A 13,839-nucleotide genomic window follows, 5' to 3' on the forward strand; every position below is an offset into this window, starting at 1 on the left:
AAAAAGATGACAAAATCATTTGTACGGAAATAAAGTAATACATTTCATCTTTCAGTACAGCAAGGCACTTACTTTAGAAATACCTGAATCCAGGACTGAGGCAGAATCAGAAGATTCGTTGCCACCTAGTACAAAAGAACAAATGCAGTAAGTATTAAAAAAAAAAAAAGTTCCTTAAAGTGAGACATTTCCATTTTCAAATTAACGATTATGAGCACTCAAAAATAAATAAATTTTGCTTCCCTTCTAAATAGTCAAATAGCAGATTTAGAGGGCTTCCCACCCTGATAATATTCTTAATGAAATCCAAGAAATTTCACTCATGATGGGAAATAAGTCACTGCTTTACCTCTCTTCCACTATCTTCCAGAGTTTCTGGAAAAAAGGAATGCAGTGTAGCCCTTGCTATGCATAGTAACACAAAAACATACTACAACTTAAGATAAGAAATAGCTTTTCAGACATTATTTCTCTCCTTCGAGGATTAATAAACTATCAGAATTGTACATCAACTGATAATTTTGTTTTAGGTTACCTACCTTTGGAGGAAAAAAATCTGTTTGCATCCATTTCTTCTTCAGGATAGGGCAACACTGAACCAATTACAGAGTCCTCATTCTTGTTCTCTGACTGAAGTGGAGATAGATTAAATGAATTCTGATGAGGACAGTCTTCATACACAGTTTCTTCTAACCAAGGAAAACAGATAACTGCAATGTACCAATGAGACCTGCCCAACAGTGAGGAGAAAGGGAGGAAAAATGTCAACATTCTGTAACATTTGGTTCTGAAAAGGATACGAGAAGAGAGCTTGTGGACAACCGATCTATTACACGTAACTGCTGTTGCAATGTTCTTTGATGGCATCACACATAAATCCTCTGACTCACTTTTTTCTCTACATTATGGCATAACTGCAGAAATAACTATAAATTCCTTCCACAGCAATTTATAGCTCTCTCTTACCACCCACCCCACTGTATAGTAATAAAATAATTGGTGACAGTGATCCCAGCTTTGAATACAGTTGCAAGTTAAACATGGCTCTGCCTTTTTGTCTTCTTGTAGGTATTCAACAGTAGCTCTCAATTACTATTCAGCTTCCCTGGAGTTTCCACGTGCAGGTCAGTTATTCAGCCAGGCCCAGTCACAGTGCTACTTCTGCTCCTTTTACCATTAACCCCGTGAGTTGCTGAGACTCTTTATAGAAGCATTACTTGCACAAGAATCATAATAACGATATGAAATTTATTTTGAAATACATAAAAGCAATTTTCAGAAAAACCAAGAACAAAGATGTAAAGTTTACTCACAACAGCACTAATTAATAGGAAAATTAACCTCTGAAGAGACTTCAAAATTCCTCATTTCATACCTCACTGCTATTTCAAAATCTAATGTGTCCATTTCCAATCATCCAAGCCAGCAGCCATATGGCCTCCAGCCATAAATCTTTAAAATCAACATTCAAATACCAAAATCTTTAAATATCAAAAAAGGTGTCTGAAACACAGACTTACTCCTCATTCACAGGCACGAAGATGTAATCTTTACTGAAAATGTTTATGTGACGAGTCCATGTTCTTACTCTTTTGTGCCTTCTTTGTGCCACTCTGAAAACCAAATGACAATTACTATTAAGATTTGTCCACTAAGAGTAATGTATACAGATTTAGTATTCCTACATATTCCTAATGCCTCAACAGGTTTTTCATTTGCTCTTGACATATTTTTCTTTTGGAAGAAAAAAAAAAAAAAAGAACCAGCAAAACATTATGCCCAAGTAAATAACAAGCCATTTCTGAACCATCTTAAACTTTTTGGTAAACTATCCATTGATTTGAAAGATCTGCTGCAAGTATTTACCTAGTAATTATTTACTACACCAAATGCAAAAATTGCATCTGTATTGTAAAAGCAGATCTACAGAAGTTCACAACATCCACGAGTTCAACTTCACACTGTTTCTTTTGAGGACCTATTGAAATAGTCTTCGTTTCAGAAGCATAAACATAAAAATGCCTTTTCTAGGGTATCCCTGCAAACTGATAGCAAGTCAGAACCACAGCACAAATTCCCTGCAGTCCTGAGCTTTAATGGTTGGATCACATTTCATTTCTATGCCTACAGACATAAAGCATGGTAAAAGGATTCTAGGAGAATAAGAATAAAATGACAAGAAATGTCAGTTCAGATTTTCAGTTTCTTATTATCATTAAGTTAAAATGGAGACTAATGGTTCAAAAAGCTTTGTATCAAATGTGAACTGAAAGCAAAATCCCATCACTATTTTAATTACATTCTATGCATATTAACTATGATTAAGAATCATAACTTCAATGTGGGAGGAAAGGGAAAGAAGGAGCAAGGAAGGGAAAATCAAGCTGCTGAGAAGCTCTGCAGAGGACAGTGAAGGCTTGCTGCTAACATGCTCTGCTAAGTGATTGAGAAGTGCTGGAAACATAAAAGGGGAGAACATATTTGCAACTTGGAAAAACACCTATATAAGCATCTAAGTTTTCTTAACATAGACAATTTTGTCTCCACTCCAAAACATTCAGGATCAGAAAGAAGATGTTTAAAAAAAAAGAAGACATTCCCTGCAGCACCATTTCTTGGATTTTTGAGACTTGTATGTGTAAACATGGTGTGTAAGAAATTTTTTTCAGTGAAACTGTGGACAGTAATTTATTATCAGTGTGCAACATGAAATATGTGGTAAATCTAAAAATATTTTTGGACATGCATCACTTAAAACGATGCATACCTTTCAAAACTCTGAATCTATAATAAAAAAATCAAAATCTGTAAGTAACTGTATGAAGTGAAGATGAAACTCCTAATAACAGGGAAAGGTATTAACGCTTTTATTCCTATTCTGTTTGAAAAACATACATATTTTTATATATTTCAACTGTGAGTTACAACTTTACAATTTAACCACTAGTCATTTGAAGAACACTGATTAACATTTTACATGCTAATTTGAAGAAAATGTGCAAATTTCTCAATAATAAATAGTTTGCTTAAGTTCATTATGCCATCTAACAAGAACTTACGAAACTTTGGGATCTTCCTCAGAGAGTTTTTCTGTCCTGGTCAGGCATTTATAGAAGAAGCTGCTAAAAATGTGTGTACGCTCAGCAAGATGTTTTGGTGCCTTCTCCAACAACAGGTATCTATCAAAGAAAAAAAGATGGCAACTAACATACTCCCTTTCTAGAAAGTATCTTGATTGATCAAGAGAATAACTATTATTTTAATGACTTTGCATATTCAGATTGTTTAATATCAGTTGTCTTCACAATTGTTGTTTTTTTGTTTTTATTTTATTTTATTTATTTATTTTTTTTATCTACTCTATTTTATCTATTTTATATTGTTTACAGACTGAAAAGGCCAAACAGCTACTAAAAATGCAGATGCTTTTATCTCAGGTTTGTGCTCCAGTATTAATGTTACTACCCTTATTTTTACAGCTACATTTCTAGGACTTGTAACAAAGCCAGGCCTAATATAAGACTGTGCAGTGTTATACTTTATTTACAAAAAGAATAGAACAGGTCAGTGGTATAAATTGCCAACTTGACTTGTACAAGTTAGACACATGAAAGTTGAGATGAACTTTCTACAGAAACTCATTTAGTATGACATTACTGTTGATCATTTCACTATAAACAATGACTTACTTGATTACTTACTTAAGATAGAAATCAATGATGACATCATTAAGAAACTCTCCGTATTCTAAGCATTTTAGGTCCTCTCTTGTGACTCCAAGTCCTCCTTTTGCAGGTGGGGGTGGATAAACAATCAGACTAGAAAACACAAAACATGTCATAACAGTAAAGAACCATGTTTTACACAACACTTCTTTTGTATGGTCATTTTATATGAAAAATACTCTCTAGAAAACCTGGTGAAGTGCAAGTTCTCAGAATCTTTAACCATATCAAAAGTTCCTCAAGCCCAATAGTAAGAATATTTACAAGAGTGTTTATGTCCCCCACTGCACACTAGAATTTTGAGAAAACTTCTGAAAATGAAGTTTTTTACTTTTACCTTCTCCTCCTTTTCTTTTTTCTTTTCATAGAAGTAATTGATAAGTGGCTATACAAATTAGGAAAAATACTAGGGCATATACTCTCACAAGAAGTTCTCAACAAAAATTTATTCCAACTAATATTTGCCATGCTAAATATACGATACCTGCATTACGCATCTGCATGCTCTCATTTTGTAATGTATTTTGTTAAGCTAAGTCCTGTAATAACTAGTAAAACGTATGACAAACTAGTTATACATAGATCAAATGGGACAGAACAGTGAAAGAAAACACTGTTTAAAGGGAAAAAAAAAAAAAAGACAGCTTAAATTACCAATCATTTTGCTGTAATAAGAACACGGACCCCGACAGAGGTCATGAGAACCCTATCCTCCCACTGATACATCTGTGATCTGGCCTAGCAGTTACAGTTCAGGTATTTCCTGATTTCTGAGGTTCTATTTCATCCTGTAACACACTTATCTTGTCTGTTCACTTTTGAATAGCTACATTTATATCTAGTGATATTATATTCTATTACACAACACCAAAATTAACTTAAAATGAAAATTACATACTTCTTAACTGCTCCAGATTCTCCTACTTCTTTCCATTCTTCATTCAGTGCAGAGGATAGAGAGATAGAATAGCAACCACTGTTCTGCTTATTCGCAAGGGCATAACTGGGCCTGGCCACTTTTGGTTTTGGTTTCTACCAGAAAAAGGAAATAAAAAGTATCACAAAACATTATTCAGCTTTTGAAGCTGCAGAGTAGCGCAAGGAATGTCAAGACGTCTCTGGAATGGGAAGGATACACAGCTTCTTCTCTACTGCAACCATTCACTTCTAGTTCAACTGATAAATGGCTCCGTTGCTTCTTACTTGACTAACTCCTAGCTTGCTGCCCTGAGGTCACCACAACAGCAGGGAATCCCTATGGTCTGGGCATATGCAGCCATAAGTCAATCAAAAGCTTGAGCATTTGTCACTTATTGACGAGGTCCCTCTACGTTATCCCTTCACACGTATCGCCTAGTTTATCACAAATTGTCCCCTTTGTAAGAAATAAATAGCACACAATTGTGTTGTGGGTTTTTTTGTTTGTTTTTTGTTTTTTTTAACCGGAGATATAGAAAATGTGTTTTCTGCACCGGTCTGATCCAACACTGAGTGGAATATGTGAACACCAACAACAGGTGATAAATCAAGCAACAGTTATTCGCTAACCTGAAATGTAGGCTCTTGAGCAAATGAGATACTCTCTTTTGTTGCACATTGCTTTAGCAGATCCTCACTGGAACTTATAAAAGAGCACTCTTCAGGAGACAAGTCCTTAAACAAGAGTAAAGCTTGCTTCAAAGACAACAATTCAGGGAGATCTGGCGCCCTGTTTTTCTTGCTTATCTCTGTAATTAATTCAGAGAGCCTGACGACTTCTTGTTCTGTGAGTGGTTGGGACAGTTCAAGAAAAATAAATTCACTAGATTTGGCTGGAAAAAGGAAAGAATGGATATTATTAATGATACTGCTGTGTGACAAAAGTTCATCTGCACACCCACAAAGGAGCATAGAGAAACAACAGAGGGAGAAGACTAAGTAATATCCTTCCTGGGTTCATCATAGAGGTTCATCAGAAGCCCAACTCCACAAGCCCACAGACGCACAAGGGCACAATGGCAGGCAAAAACCCCAACTGAAGACTTGGAAAAAGGGACATCCCCATCAAGGCTCTTCCCAGAGCTGTCCCAGGCGAGCCTCTAGTCCAGGTGTGAACCCCATGCAGATAAATTGATGGCAGAGCACCTTGTGAATAGAAGGGGTTTACTGCTTAGGTGCATTGTACTCATGTTGGGATTTAAGGCAAGAGTACTCACATGGTTCGCTGCTAATACGTTTTCCTAACTGGGTTTCAATCTTTTCTAAATAATCCACAGACAACCAAATGAAAATTATTGTTGATGAAGAACAGCCACCATCATTTTTCCACAAGCCAAACCTTCTCACATCCAAGGTATCCACAGTCAGCTTAACATTCTTATTAAGTGCCACTGTAAAAAATAGGATTTAAAGTAACTAACTATTCGTGGCTGTAGAAGAGAAAACAACATGTCATAGTATGGATAATTAGAGTTACTACGTACTAAAATAAATACACAATCGAATTTATTAAAACTGCAATTGTATATTTAATTCCTGGCACAAGGGAAACCATTTAAATTACATAAAACAAAGTTATCAAACCAAAAATACCACAGATTTCCTATTTTCTTTCAGTCAATCCAACCCAGAACTGCTCAGAAAACTTCTCCTGTGAGATACAGTAAACCATGCATCATCTTGGGAAAACAGAATGAATGCAAATCTACAGTTACGTTCCTCTTTGCTTTAGTCAACTCACACATTTTTAATAAGCCTAAGGGTCTAAAATCCCTGGTTTGAAAGGATTCATTTGAAATACATGAAATAGTTACATTTAATACAGTCCAACACTTTGTATAGGCAGAAATGCACAAAAAAGGCCACTAAAACTACAAATTCACCTTAAAAGCACAGACAGTAGCTGTTATCAATGCTTACACTACAGATATCCCTACCTCCATTTACTGAAAAATGTTTATTTCAAAAGTGATTTGGTGTCTTTGTGAACAATTATGGATTTTATCAACAAAATTATAGGCTGAGTATCATGTAATACTCTAAAGATTAAATTTAAAGAAAAGGCTAAATAAGTTTGCCTTACCTTGAAATGGTATTGTAATATACTTGGTGATAAACTGAAATGAGAAAAACAACATAAATGAATTCACTTTTTACAAGTTGAATGTTTTATTACCTCCACATCCTCCCTTATTTATAGTCAAATAAACTTAAAATAATATGCCTAATTTGAGATTTGCCTTTTTCACATAAAACAAAATTCCTAAATGCATATTACAAATTTAAACAGTTACATTCAGATTCTTTAAAAAAAAAAAAAAAACACTTAAAATGAATTTAAGGAGATATCCTTTGATAAAGACTGTCAGCTGCACTACTTGAACAAAGGACACTCTATAAACTGTCCACACTGGGATGCGATCTTGATATTTGCACTAATCTTTGAATTAAGTGCCTTTAAAGTTTCTATGTAAATTGTCACTATGTTAGAAAAACTTGGCTAAATAATGTTTTTAGCATCATTTTTACTGAAGGGTGTAGTATGTGCTGAGAGAAGAGGTTTCTCTTCCCTTACTACAGTATACACAAAGAATAAACTTGTTTGTCCCCCAAGGATAACTTTCCACCTAGAAGTGTTCTATTCCAACTCATCTCTGGAATTATTTTGTCATTATTTTGAACTGCTGCACAAAACTGCTGTTTTGTTATTATTGCAAACTACAATATTTCAAAATGTTTTACTGTAAACAAAGAAGACATTTGTATTCCAACATTTCTTCATTTCTATACATACAATGAGTCTGTTCAAAAACCTATATAAGTTCCCACAGTTGGTACTACAATTAAAGTACACCTTCACTTATATTTCTACACTTTGTTGAGAAGCACGTTACCTATGCAATTAATGCTTTTAGTATCATTTTACAGCTCTCTGAAGCTACAATTTTCTGTTTAAATGGCAAGATTAATGCATATTATACATGTGAACTATATTTATCTTATTCTAGTATCTGTATTATTTTTAAGAAAATTAATTTCATTTCCAATTGACGTCTACTCTACCACAGCCATTATTTGCTGTTACAATTCACAAAAAAACTTCCCTAAAATGATTTCTGTCCCACAGCATTTACCAGAATCTTTACTTCTGAAAACTAGAGCTACACAAAATTTCATGCTGACAACAATCCAAACATACAAGTGTGTTTCAGCCAAAGCAGTTTGATGCAATGATAATCAAAAAGTGCATCCACACTAAATTCCACTGACTTTATTTAAACCGAATTTTGTTTTTTAAATATTCTCAAATGTAACCATAATAGACAAACTTACCCTAACAGGACCCGTTGATGACCATTTAAAATTCCCAATGTACAGGCTTTCAAATTCAAAATCTAATCCTGGCTTCACCTCTTCACTATGTATTGTTCCAGAAGGCAAGTTGGAAGGACATTTATCTTCATCTGACTTTGTTAAAAGCTGAGGAAAAAAAAAAGGCAGGGGGGGTATATGAGCTTTTTTAAATGAATTCTTTCCATTCTGTAGTCTTACATATTCTCTCTTTATGTTTTTAAGAACTTATTCACAAACTGCATATTAGAAACAGTACATGTTATCACAGTCGTTACCAACTATCTCCTCAAGGGCTGAATAGTATCTTACTCTGATCTCCAAATATCAAGACATAACCCGGACTCTTTGCCATCTGTACCCAAGCAAGAACTCAAACAATGGAGCAACAGAAAATACTCCCCTTTTGATATCAAAGGTATAGATCCAATTCAATGCTTATAATAGTAACAATGCATTCGTGAGACAAAGCAATAATGACTCTCCTGGCCTGTTTTGGGATTACAAATATATGCCAAATTCAGGTCTAACAAAGCAAAACAAGACTCATGAAGTTCAAAACGTGGCAACTGTTGTTGTTAGGTTTAGATTCAAATTCCACTGCTAGCCACATAGGAAATGGAAGTTCAGCTCACCTCTTTCTGCTGTCCAGAGAGTTGTTTTAACTTTTCCATGCAGCAAAAGTTAGAACAGAGGATCAGAAAACAAGAGAAACTACTACACAAAAAAGTACTACAGCTACTGTTGGGTTGTGACTAGTCATATCTGCTCTAATTATTTTACAGTTGTCCCACAACATGCAAAAAAAAAATAAACAGCAAATAAATAAATACTCTGACATAACAATACATAGCTCAAAAACTGCACTACCTGTTCTGTGTGACTTTCCACATTATCTTCCAATAGCTTTTCAGAGAAATGGTCATCAGACTGTTGGTCTATTTCTTGAACATCAGTAATACGATCCTGCAGTTGTTCCACGCATTTTGGTTCAGAAAGTCCTTCTTCATCCTTTGGTTCAGAAGATCTGTCTTCATCATCACTGGAGAGGACAACTAAAGAGTAAAAAAATATATACACATACTACAGGATCCAGACTTGAGAATATTTCATTGCAGATTTCAGATGAGCAAAAAGCTCTTTCGCTTCCAATATATAATTCTGAAGTATGTTATCCCAGCCAGCCAACGGCTGTGTGTATGAAGGTGTCTGTAAGAAGTTTTCTATCTTTACTATCACTTCGTACCTCTTCTTTAAAACTGCTTGACTCCCAAAAGAGAGAAGTGACAAAATACCTTGTTCAACAACAACAAAAATATTTTACTCAGTTCAATTCAAATATTATTGAAAGTCCAAGATTGATTTTCTAAATGTTCAAAGTCAGCTGCAGAATACAGACTGGAATTTGAAAATCCTGCTCTCTGCTCTGTTTATCAAGTACAAAATGCTCTGCACTCTGCGAGACTGAACTGGGCACTGTTCTCTGACCTGCATAATGCATTGTGAACAACACGTGTCCTCAATCTTTGGTTGTATATATTTCAACTAGTCAGTCATGAATGAGTCCCTAAGCATGCCAATAATAAATCCCAGCAACACAGATACAGTACATACTTGGATCAGCTGAAACAAGTGGCTGATTACTCCCGCAGATTCTGTTCCTCAGCTTGTTTAGGTACTGTGATGTGTCCATCTTTATCTTCCTGATGGTACTAACTCGAGGTGAAACACTAGTGGCAAGCTGTTTTTCTGACAAATTACTGGAAGCAGACTCTGAGCTTGCCTCCTCTGAACAGCGGTGAACAGGTCTTAATTGCTTACTGGTAGGAGTGCCTTTACAGTTTCTCTCCAATGTCTGAGCAACGCAATCTTGCACCAAGTTAGATCTGCGATCTTGCTCATCCTCACAAGGAATTCTGCAGCCAGAAGAGCAAGTTGAACTTAATCTTTGCTCTTTCTAGAAAACAAGAATCAAAGGGTATTTATTTATTCCTTAATCTTTCTTACAATGGTTCAGATTAGTAATAATTGAGCTATATTATGTATATAATATATATATATTATACAATATTTACATTGTATATATATATATACATATATATATACAATATTTATATTATACAATAATTTGCTACATTCTACATAAAATACATAATCATAGCTTATATAGCTTATATAGCATAACTGTCAAAGTTGCAGACGTAATTTTTTTCGCCCTGTATTTCTTACTACACAGGGGAGACAACAAATCTTACTATAAATTGGGGAGACAACCTGTTCAAAGCCTTCCTAAAACCACTTCAAGTTGAACAAGAAATTATTTCCGATTTTCAGTTGCTCTCCCAAGTATTTGACAATGAATGACCAAGCAACAGCAACATTTGTTACTTCGCAAATGTGTGGTTTGGTCAACTACCTACTTCTGTGAGCTTTTAATCAGAAAATCACAGATCTACCTTTATCATATTCAAAAGCTTAAATAGAAACCGTAACATTTACTTGACTGATTCTGTCAGCCTTTCTTTTCTTCCTTTTTTTTTTTTTTCCCCCTCCAAATCTTATTGATTGAAAAAAATAAAAACTGAAAAGAATAAAACTTTAGGGAAGGGTATGATAAACAGAGGAGGAGGAAGGAACGTGGCATCCACAAAATTTCAGTAACCCCAGGTATACTTTGCAAGTCTTGTACCAAAATTTCCTAATCAGTTCCATACCATCCATAAAAGAAACATGAGTACCTAGATTTCTTATTTCCAATTTTGTTTTCCTCCATGCTCCGGTCTGAAGGAAATGTTATCTTTCATCCTTTGTGACCTTTCTGCTACAACAATCATATTCTGATATTGTGAACAGAAGAACCTACATTTACACTTCTCGATGCACCACTGAACTCCTTTCCCTCCAAAATGTAACAATATTGGTTGGTACAACTCTCATATTTTGGATCTTGCTACTGCGGCTACAGAAGCACTCGTGTGCATTTAGCATGGACACACATGCATACAAGCATAAACATTAAAATTAAATACAACTTACAGACTGTAGAAGCAATTTTTCTGGAACGTGTTCTTTACAATCATCAGAAATATGGCCACTAAATCTTCTTTTCCTTTTCTCAGAATCCAAAGGGCTTGATCCCTTCCAACTAGGAGAGGTAGTGTTCATGTTTTTTCTCTTATCTAGTTCATCAGAGCTCTTGTTTTCTGTGTCAGAAAATAAGTAATTTAAGGGTTATCCTCAAAAACTTCTGTATTTCTTCATATTTGTTGTTTTATATAAAATGCATGGAAGTAGACACCTTCCACAAGAGACAGTTCTTCTCTTTCACAATTGCGTGTGGTTGCCAGAATATGTCCCCTAACATAATATGGTAAAGATTGTTACCACAAGAATTGATGAGGATGTAGCCAAATTTAGAATTCCCACATATAGATTAGCACTCTATATTCCACAGATTTTCTTCTCGTTTCTGTTGAATGCAACATTCTGCAATTCTTGCTTGAGTCAGCAAATACTACTAAACAGTGTTCAAAAGACTGCATATTCCCCCTAGAGAATCAGCAGAGAACTCATTATTTTCAACAAGAAAAAAACAAATATTTAACAAATTCCAGTGGGAATCGCAATTTGAGAATTCACATATTCTATTCTTGAGTATAAAAGGTTTTTTTTAATATATAAAATCATTATTTAATGGTGTACTTAGGCTTCTCTCAGTTTCCTTTTGTTCACAGATCTGATTCATCATTGCTTAATTCTTATTTAAAAACATTGTTACTTGATACATTTTAACATACTTGTAAAAACTTGGCTATGAGGAAACATATACTTCATGCAAAAACCAATTTGTTTATTTCTCTGCTCTCCTCATAATACTAGACTAAAGACCCCCAACAAACTCCCAGCAATTCATATTTAAATGCTACATTATTGCTCACTACAAACCTTTCTTCTCCAGCTTTCGTCTTCTAAAAGTCAAGACAACGTTACCTCTTTCTGGTTCCTTAGAAAGATTGCCATCTGACTTTGTCAAGCAACGCTCTGATCTGTGAAGAACATTAATGAAATTATGTTCTTAAAACTTACAAACTTATCTTTAATTTAAGAAAACTTATCTTTAATTTTGGAAGAATACTGAATAAGAATCTCAGCAGAAGCAAGTTAGCTGGACAAACTTTTACCTCTCTGACAAGCACATGGAGCTTGGCAAATGAGATGCAAACTAATCCAGATCCCATTATGAAAATATTAAGATACTCTGACATAACTAACGAAATGGATGCAAGGAATGAAGATCTGACATGCCTGATACCAGACACTGAAATATTATTTTGCAGCAAAGCATGACTGCCATGCCTTTGTCATGAATGCAGTAAGAATGAGGCTAAGTAGTATATTTTTTATTTAGATTTAGAACTGATAGTAGAGTCCACTGGATAAGTTCCTGAAACGAGAAGAGACTTGAAATAGAAATTCCTACTCAAAAGAGCCTGAAACAGTAACATTGAAGGGGAGTAAGGGGAGGTCAAAGGTTGTAAAAGAGAAAGAAACAGAAAAGAAAGAGACAGGATCTACAGTATGGAGAACTAGAAAACCTACAGCAGTTCATCTGAGTTTGTAATCTCCTTCTAAAAAAAAAAAAAAAAAAGCATCCAAGAAAGTAATCAGTTGGTGTTTTTCGCTGTTGATTGTGTTTGTTTTTAATAAACTGGACAATTTACTCAGGGTGCAGTGGTAGCCTGAACATTATGACATCCCTACATTTGAGTCTGGACCTTGTAAATATGCCTTTATAATATACCTATAGTCACAGATTTAAAAAGTCTACATAGCCATACTTTGGTTTCTAGCATATGCACTATGATACTATATTTAACTATATGTTCACATGATATTTTCTTAGAGAAACTTAATTACATTCAGTATACAAGACTTCTCTTCTGAAAATTTAATAGCAAACTGACCTTTGTGACCTCTCCTTTATTTGCAGTGAGTGTTTGAAGGTAAAAAAAATAATTTAAGATTTCATATATAAAGCAGTTTAATGCTGATCTGGAAAACTCAATTTCTCCTTTTGTCATTTCCTTTAGTACAAAATGATTTGGGGTTAATAATTTTATAATGTGCTGAACTTGGAATTTTGCAGTGCAATTTGCGAAGAGCCGACGATCGTAACAACTGAAATCCCAAACAGCTGAGTTCAGACAAGAACATCATGAAACACAGGAGAAAATACTCTTGACATCTTTAACTAGGCAGTCAAAATCTTTTCTGAACAGGTGCCTAATCTTCAGTGCCATATGTGTCAACTGCATTACCACATCTCTTTGGGAATGCTGTAAAGATACATAAAGATGTCTGGACTGCTCTGATATTACAGTGCTGAACACTACATAATCACCATGAAGAAATCACTAATTCTTTTTTCATTCATGATGAACCACAAATGTGTCCATATGCACAAAAAGTAAATGCATAGAAGCAATATTATTCTCTCTGTATATTGAAGAAGACAAAGTCTTCCATGGGTGAGGCAGCTCTAGTTATGGAATAGCTGCCTTACTGCAGAAAACTTATTTTGGAACCAACGTATCTCTCAATTTATATGTTTGTATAAACATATAAATATTATTTAATCTGACTGCTTTAAATGACGATACTTGAGTTGTTTTCAACATCTGTGAGAACTAAGTATGAAATAAATCTATCAACTATCCTAAGTTTCTTTATATTTAACACCCACCTTAAATTCATTATACTGACCATGACTTAAACAAATGCATTT

At 34.6% G+C, this 13,839-nt stretch overlaps 2 protein-coding genes across 8 annotated transcripts in view; both read right to left on the reverse strand.

Annotated features, from left to right (window-relative positions):
- Nucleotides 1–13,839, reverse strand: part of LOC125702206 (ABI family member 3 binding protein) — a 306,563-nt gene that overhangs the window by 281,260 nt on the left and 11,464 nt on the right. The window lies entirely within an intron of this gene.
- SENP7 (SUMO specific peptidase 7) overlaps nucleotides 1–13,839 on the reverse strand; it is a 41,319-nt gene that overhangs the window by 8,502 nt on the left and 18,978 nt on the right. For 6 of the 7 annotated variants that reach the window (XM_048965641.1, XM_048965612.1, XM_048965632.1 and 3 more), the window contains 14 exons: nucleotides 12,000–12,100; nucleotides 11,091–11,257; nucleotides 9,669–10,011; nucleotides 8,925–9,109; nucleotides 8,037–8,183; nucleotides 6,787–6,820; nucleotides 5,921–6,094; nucleotides 5,274–5,536; nucleotides 4,624–4,757; nucleotides 3,702–3,818; nucleotides 3,060–3,179; nucleotides 1,521–1,613; nucleotides 540–730; nucleotides 73–125 (listed from right to left, as the gene is read on the reverse strand). In XM_048965641.1, the coding sequence (XP_048821598.1) occupies nucleotides 73–125; nucleotides 540–730; nucleotides 1,521–1,613; nucleotides 3,060–3,179; nucleotides 3,702–3,818; nucleotides 4,624–4,757; nucleotides 5,274–5,536; nucleotides 5,921–6,094; nucleotides 6,787–6,820; nucleotides 8,037–8,183; nucleotides 8,925–9,109; nucleotides 9,669–10,011; nucleotides 11,091–11,257; nucleotides 12,000–12,100 (2,122 nt within the window). The remainder of the gene's footprint in view (nucleotides 1–72; nucleotides 126–539; nucleotides 731–1,520; nucleotides 1,614–3,059; nucleotides 3,180–3,701; nucleotides 3,819–4,623; nucleotides 4,758–5,273; nucleotides 5,537–5,920; nucleotides 6,095–6,786; nucleotides 6,821–8,036; nucleotides 8,184–8,924; nucleotides 9,110–9,668; nucleotides 10,012–11,090; nucleotides 11,258–11,999; nucleotides 12,101–13,839) is intronic. The other variant, XM_048965603.1, reaches the window with a different exon arrangement.

This window comes from Lagopus muta, chromosome 1 (genome assembly GCF_023343835.1).
Source record: "Lagopus muta isolate bLagMut1 chromosome 1, bLagMut1 primary, whole genome shotgun sequence".
In the NCBI taxonomy this organism is placed as follows: Eukaryota; Metazoa; Chordata; class Aves; order Galliformes; family Phasianidae; genus Lagopus; species Lagopus muta.